The sequence below is a fragment of the Idiotropiscis lumnitzeri genome, chromosome 1 (genome assembly GCF_059441095.1).
Source record: "Idiotropiscis lumnitzeri isolate Australia: NSW breed Sydney's pygmy pipehorse chromosome 1, RoL_Ilum_1.0, whole genome shotgun sequence".
NCBI lineage: Eukaryota > Metazoa > Chordata > Actinopteri > Syngnathiformes > Syngnathidae > Idiotropiscis > Idiotropiscis lumnitzeri.
In genome coordinates, this window is record NC_142391.1 from 35,543,156 (window position 1) to 35,550,544 (window position 7,389).

A 7,389-nucleotide genomic window follows, 5' to 3' on the forward strand; every position below is an offset into this window, starting at 1 on the left:
ATAGAAGAACAGCTTTTTTTAATCCGACAGAGAGGGTTGGTGCAGAAGTGAAGGTCGAATAAACTTTTTAAAATTTGTCACCAATACCCAAAAGTTTACTCTTAAATGTGGTACTGTGGTTCTGGAAATTTTGCAGGGCCTTGCATGCTTTTCTGTGTACGTGTTCGTGCGTGTTTGTGTGCATGTGTGTGTGTTTAAAGTGTATTGAGATTAATTTTGGATCGTATTAATCAATCTTGTGAAATATTGGAATCAATCCATTGACCAAAAAAGTGATAATTCTGTCATCTTTCTTAAAGGTCACTGTTCATCCTAGAAAGGAACGTGCAGTATATTTATTGACATATTCAATTCAATCATGAACAAAGAACAACTTTTGACTTAAGATGGTCCAATAGTGTTTCTTCATGTCGAAAACAGCAAGATATTTGGGAAGCCATTGTTTCAGAAGGATTATTTAAAAATGAAAAATTATTTTCAAAGAAGGTAAATACAATACCACATATCAGCACACGTAAGATGCACACGCACGCACGCACGCACACACGCACACGCACACGCACACACACACACACACACACGCACACCCACTCACACCCATATCTATCTATCTATCTATCTATCTATCTATCTATCTATCTATTGGTCAATCTGGCCAAGCTTTTAAAAAACGGGGTCGATGCATCTGTGCCACAATGTGTTTATGTTTGTGTCAAACAGGATTGAATTCTAGCATTTTTTCCATTGGTAATTATTCTTTGAGATGTTTTTGACTAGTTATTATTCCTCTGTAAAGAGCAAATGCCCATTGAAGTAGCTGTCTCTTGTCAGACCATTGCCACCAAAGTTAGCCGTAAGCCAAACCTTATCTCCTTGCTTCAGCTTGACGTATGTGCCTCCACTGGCTGTGATGTAACCTTCCTGCTTAGTGGTAAATGAGTGCAAAACTATTTCTCCATTACGCATCAGATCCACACTGGCAGCATGCTCGAAGATTGTACAGGAGAACTGGAATTCGTACACCCCTGGATACATGCAAGTAAATATGCCTGTGTTGATGTCATAGCCTTTCTGCCCGTTGTAGATGACATCTTGGAAGGGGATAGGAACACCAGGTCGGGGGAAATTATTGCTCAGTCGTACAGAGAAAGCCATTTTGTCAGTGCTAACGGACCCGGGGCGACCTGGAGGTCCTGGAAAAGGAAAAACATAGATAGATAGGCACCTCTTTCTGGAAAAGGAACAACATAGATCAGCAACACCCTTAAAACTGCTGGCTTAGAACTGACCAGGTCTATAAGCACATGCACATCCTGAAAAGAAAAATCATCAATAGATTTACCAGGTGGTCCAGGGGGTCCAACAGATCCAGATCCAGAAGGTCCATAATCTCCAGGCTTCATGCCTGACCATCCTGGCCATGCTGACCATCCTGACCAGGCTGACCACGGAGCTAGAATCAATCAATGGGCGATAGCAGTCAGTCAAAATACAAGTTTTAGTCCAGCATTTCAAGAGTGCTTAGAAATTATTCAAGTCGGATTGCAAGAGTTGTAGACAGATAGATAGATAGATAGATAGATAGTGTTTCACATACCTGGCTTGGGGTCTGGTTTGGTGTCGGGAAAACCATATGCTAGAATACATCGAATGGTGGAGTCAGTCATTCCAAAACACAAAGACATATGGAACTTTTTTTCTGAAGCTTTTCGTCACGACTCACAGGTCTCTTTCCATGGGGTGAGGTCAAACTCCGGAAGGAAACGGCAATCAGTGAAACCGTCACCTCGTGGCCGGAACAGGAAAGGTTGGTCTGGAATTTCCGTGATACCAGTGTTGTCACAGATAATGCGGGAAAATGATGTCTTCAAAAGAGACGCCCTCTGGGACTTTGTGAAGATTCCTTCGTTCTCCCACCAAAATCTGGAAATGTAATTTTATCACTGAGTTTGTTCGAGAGAGCAGCCTTAAGACATGTATTTCTTCTTATCTTATTACCTGTCTCCTGCTCTACTGTTTTTGAACTGAATTCCAATCAGGCAGGCAAACAAGGGTCCAACTCTTCCTCCTCTCACCAGAGGCTCTGCAATTCCTCCGATCCATGGATCAATGTTTTCAGGTGTGCCGTACAACTCCAGAAAACTCCTAGCTAATACCTTATTTTTCAGCACCTCAGCCAGCTCAAACTCATTTTGGGGTTGTGACAGACCACAGAACTTGCGCCATTGGTTATATCCTGAGAACACAGGGATATCCATAATCAAAATTTACCTTTAAGACAGTAAACAGGTTGTGTATGCGAGAAGACCGTAACAGATACCAGGGAGTCCATGGTCACGTCCACGCTGCATGTTAAGAGAGCCCAGATCCATTGCCATCTCTGCAGAGAATCTAAACAGCAATTCTCTCAACTCATCAACCATGATGGAATCCTGCACGTTCAACTTAGCCGGCCGACTCACAAGACCCCGCATAATTGGGTCTATGCCACCTGAAATCATTTTTACATGTACTTTAATCATATGCAAAGGGCATGCGTAGAAACCAGTTTCCGATTGTGACCATACCTTCAAAGACAATCCTCCATGGTGTGTTCAAGGCTGTGTGCAGCAGTGGAGAGGGGTACAACGGGTGTTCCTCATAGGCCGCGTTGAGACGGATCACAAATGGCTGAATCATCGAGTGGCCATATCGATAGGCAGCTGTTGCGTATATATTGGCGATAGAGGCATCTATGAATTTATCATAGCCAGGGTAGGTGGAGAGCGTCGAGGCTATAACGTCAGGACCGACTATGTATCCTATGTAGTCTCTGAATGTAATAACCTGAGAGACCACGCAAAAAAAAATGTGAACGAAACAATTCATCAAACAAGATTATTGCTCTCGCGACAGAGGCCAGCTCTAACCTGGAGATACGCTCCCACAATCTTGCGGGCTTCCTGGTACAGTCTCTCCCCATTCCAGTCAGGATTTAGTTTGGCCAGGGCTCGAGCCAAACGGTTGTGCTCACGAAGGAATAGCGTGTGCAGCGTGGTCAGAAAAATGTTCTCGTTGGATCGTTCATCACCTTCAAATTTAACATTGATTAAAATGGTTGCTGATGGAATCCAAGAACTCCAAAGTAAAATATACCAAATGAGCTTGTTCGCCAGCCACTCACCTGCCAAAAAGCAGAGCACCTCCTGGGCCTTTTTGTCATTGGTAATGCGAGCTCGGGTTGCACACACATTGGCCATCATTTTGGTGAAGGGCAGAAGTTCTCGGCCTTTGTCAGTGAACTCTGTGTTGACCCTCAACAAGCCCTCATCAGTGGTGAGGTCACGGAGCTCGAGAGCTTTTTCGTCATCCGAGCCATACACTTGACTTCCGTCAATGTAAGACGTGAGGGCGTTCAGCTGTTGCCGTACATTGGGAGCACCAAAGATGAAACCTGTATTGCCAGATCCACAAGTCGCCGTTGATCGGAAGAAGGGGATGCACTGCTGGATGCCAAAGCGCGGGTCATTCTTTGGAATCTGTTCAGAGGACGAGACGTAGTGAGTCTGCTGATGTTTGTGTGCGTGAGTGTGTTGTGTGAGCCAGACATGATTGGCGATGACTGACCGGAATAGGGAAGCAAGGCTCGGTGTTCTCACAGTTCTCGTCGCAGTCCTGACCACTGTTAAATGAACGGATGACCGGGGAATGTGGCGCTAAAGTTTGGTCGTGGTCTGTCCATTGTCCAAAGGAGGGCAACATGTGAGTAAAGACTGAGTCGCTCACTACATCGTTGATGGCTGTGGCTAGAATGCGGTTGGAGACCTCTCTTACCTTAGACGAAAAAGACATCATTTAACCAAAGACAGCATTATAAATTCTACACTCGAGAAACAGTTGGGTTGAAAATAATACAATTTTGGGTAAAAAAAAAAAAGGACAATTTGACCCAACGTACGAGGTTGTTTTTACAGAAAAAAAGAGGATAGTTTTGAACAAAACAACTCCAAAAATGGGGCTGTTTTGTACAAAACAATGCTTGACGCTGGGTCAAATTGACACAATTAGTGCATCTTTCCATTTTTCTCCCAAAATGGTGTTATTTTTGACACAACAGTTTTTATAGTGTATATGGTCATTTGGATATCTTAAGTTGGATTTTAGGAAGAAGCGGAATAGCATGATCATACCAAAGGAAGTAAGAAGCCATTGACTTTGATGTCGTTAAACCCTCTGGGCACAGAGATTTGGTCCTGGTAATCAGCGGGAAGCCAGCGTACAAATGGTATGTTAGAGGCTCCCCATCGTGGATTGTGCCTGCATAAAAGTGGAATAAATCAGGACCTTCATTGGTGGTGCTTTTAGTAAGTATAAACTACAAAATATAATCAAATTAGGAAGGGGCCATGAGCATGAAAGCAAGAACCACCCAAGTCTTACTCGTTGTTACAGACGCCGCTTATGGTACGGAAGGTGTCAACGTTGGGGGTTGTCTTGCAAGAGGGTACACGTTGTCGAGGTGAGCAGCCTGTCAGTTCTGCAATGAACTCGAGATCTTCCTCAGACAGCAGATCTAGCAACAAAATCAGATCAATGATTGATGGTCTACACAAACGAACAGGTAAGTGTCTTGTGTTTTTGTGTCTTGTTGTTAAATTGAGTATTGATGCATATTAAGTCACTATTTTCACTCACCTGTGGCATTGATGGAACGCCTTTGACGTCTTTCTGCCGACCTTTTGACAATATTCATTGTGGCATCCCAGTAATCAGCAGATCGGGCCACTTCGCGGGTAACTCCCAGGGGTTGCTTGAAAAAGCGCAACACATCCTGAGGTCTGGCTGCATTTCGCCTGACACGATCAAGGCACCTGGAGCATCAAGATGTCACATTTACAAGCAGCATATCTCTTGTTTTCATCACAGAATTTCAGTAAACCTCCTCCTTTGGTACACCTGCACAATGTAGGGCCCTATTTTTGTAGATGACGTACGTGCGCTCAGTATAAAAACTTGTGCATCTTCATTTTCGTGCCAAGGCAAGTCAAGTTTACCGAGTTTAGGAATTTGGCATAACGCATTCCGCCTAGCTGGGCGTTCCAGCCAACTGAAAGCATTTTGTATTACCCGCACCTGACAATTTGGTGACAGAAAGTAGACTTTAGAACAACTAAAATCAGGTCTACGTTGTGGTGTAAGTAGTGTAACATAATTTGGGAGCGTTTGAATAAATCACTTGCAGGTGTCACCAATGGACAGACAATCGTTGGTAGAAGACGGTCCGTCTCCACTCCACAGTGGCCAACTTTACAGGAGATGTTCTTGATATTATTATTACATCGTACCCGGCCTGGACTCCAGTGAGTCCTTCCACCATGTCGACCACATAGCTGAATTTAAAAGAAATGAGGGGAGCCACTTCCATTACATGGAAAACAAGTCGGCTGTATCATGTTTTAGAGCATACTGTATTGCCTACATTGGTGACATTTTTATTTAAGAGCAGTGTGATTTTCTGAATGCAAAATTTCTGCCGTGCCTCATCAAGGTCGAGAAAGGTCTACATTGCTTGTTCAGGTATCTTGGAGTCTATCTTTGGGTAGCAGGCGAGCTACATCCTGAATTGGTTGGATACAAACAAACCATTAACACCTATGAACAATTTAGAGCAGGCCTGGCCAATTAATTTTCTAAAATAGTCACAAACTGAAACGGTTGTCGAGCGCCCCAGCTTAACCTCAATTTTGACCCTCGTGAGGAGAAGTGGCTTAAATAATGGATAGATGTTTTGTTGTGTTTCGTCCCTCTTAACATTATGATAAACTATGAAAGATGCACTCGCATTGTAATAATAAGACAAAGTTTGCAGCTCTGACAGGTCAATATTTTTTTCCTCATCAAAATGTGCCACGTAACTACATTTAGCTCGTTAGTGTGCAACATTCCTCACCTTCAGTTCATAAAGTTCATTCAACAAATGCAAAAACTCACTCTTGTCTTGAGTATTCATATGCCGAGTCCACTTTAGTGATGGCAGCGTTCACAGCCTGTTCAAGGCTCGCCCTGCTCAGAAATTCTGGAAGCAAGTACAAAAATATATCTTATCAAAACTAATCTGCTGACATTGTCAAACCATATACGATGAAAGTTGTGTTAGCAAGCTATATATACTTACGGGCATTCACCTGCCACTGCATGCAAAGGGCTGCAAGCAGCAGGCACGCACACCGAAACATCTCTGGTGAGGTGAAAAGAAACAAAAACATTTAATTGCCTCGTCTAACTCACAGATTAAATGATTCAATAATCATCATAAATAAAAATGAAGAAACTGTTTCAGTTATAATTATTATTATTATTTTTAGGTTTAGCTGTCATGAGTGACCTGTAAGGAAGTAGCTCCAAGATTTGTGAATCAGCAGCAGCAGTCAGTGTACAGTAAAGGAGTTATCGAACTCACAGCCTTTTATAAGGGAGCGTCACTGGAAACACTTTTCGTCACCAAGAATCTGGAGCATTTTGTCTTCCTTGTTTGTCTTTTGTTTTTTTTTTGTTTTTTTTTCTTTGTTCCGCCTTGGGCTCCCGGTTCAACCACTTCAACTTCACTTCATAGTTAATTATGGAAAGTATACACACTATACGTCAACTCATTCATTATTGCAATGAGACAACATGCATTTAAAAATGCTCTGCATGGAACGTCTTTTGTTGTCATTTACTTGTTTTATATATATATATACGTATATATATATATACATATATATATATATATATATATATGTGTGTATATATATATATATATATATAAATATATATATATATATTTATATATATATATATAAATAAATACATATATATGTATAAATAAATACATTTATATATATATATATATATATATGTATATATATATATATATATATATATATATTTATTTATATATATTTTTTTTAATTATTTTTTTTTTTGATGGAGTTTAAATGTTTGTGTAGTATTTGTATAGACTGAAATGCATTGAATCTGCGATGTTTACATAATATGGTACATGTACATGTACAAATATAACACAAAATAAGCACGGACAACCGACACACACAAAAAAATGTTGACAGGTGACGCAAAAACAACTTCCTGGAGAAGAGTTCGTGACAAGATGCAATGCTTACCAATTCTTCTACAGTCTTCCACACGCACGCACTCTCGCACACACGTGCAGACACAAACACATTTTATTTCACTACCTTTTACTTTATTTTAGTCGTTTTCTTGTCAACCTTTATGTTTGTATGATTTTAATCTAACAGAGTGCAACACCTTTTGTGTATGTATCAAAAAGCCTGAAATGGTGATTGCACAATTGCTACAATTAATGCATTAATACGTTTTGTTTCTCTCTCGGGGCAAAAGTGCTTC

At 41.2% G+C, this 7,389-nt stretch overlaps 1 protein-coding gene across 2 annotated transcripts; it reads right to left on the reverse strand.

The window, feature by feature from the left end:
* Nucleotides 1-320: 320 nt before the first annotated feature.
* LOC148344442 (eosinophil peroxidase-like) lies at nt 321-6,468 on the reverse strand. 2 transcript variants are annotated; one of them, XM_088298057.1, is made up of 16 exons: nt 6,365-6,468; nt 6,155-6,217; nt 5,971-6,055; nt 4,675-4,850; nt 4,420-4,552; nt 4,170-4,296; nt 3,607-3,813; nt 3,164-3,518; nt 2,910-3,070; nt 2,568-2,826; nt 2,321-2,491; nt 1,999-2,236; nt 1,724-1,923; nt 1,598-1,636; nt 1,343-1,453; nt 321-1,193 (listed from the first exon to the last, which is right to left on the reverse strand). In XM_088298057.1, exons 2-16 carry the CDS (start codon nt 6,213-6,215, stop codon nt 781-783), a joined length of 2,736 nt encoding a protein of 911 aa, XP_088154183.1. In that variant the 5' UTR covers nt 6,216-6,217; nt 6,365-6,468; the 3' UTR covers nt 321-780. The 2 variants fall into 2 exon arrangements, with proteins under 2 accessions (XP_088154183.1, XP_088154176.1); XM_088298050.1 differs by lacking the exon at nt 6,365-6,468 and having other exon boundaries at nt 6,155-6,245.
* Between the last annotated feature and the right edge of the window lie 921 nt (nt 6,469-7,389).

Excerpts from the sequence above, each read along its gene's own strand:
- LOC148344442 (XM_088298050.1), bottom strand. The coding sequence starts at position 6,245 with ATGTTTTTGTTTCTTTTCACCTCACCAGAGATGTTTCGGTGTGCGTGC. Across the intron at positions 4,851-5,970 it reads TATGAATACTCAAGACAAGA|GTGCCTTGATCGTGTCAGGC; the intron begins GTGAGTTTTTGC and ends TTGATGCTCCAG. Across the intron at positions 4,553-4,674 it reads GCGTTCCATCAATGCCACAG|ATCTGCTGTCTGAGGAAGAT; the intron begins GTGAGTGAAAAT and ends TTTTGTTGCTAG.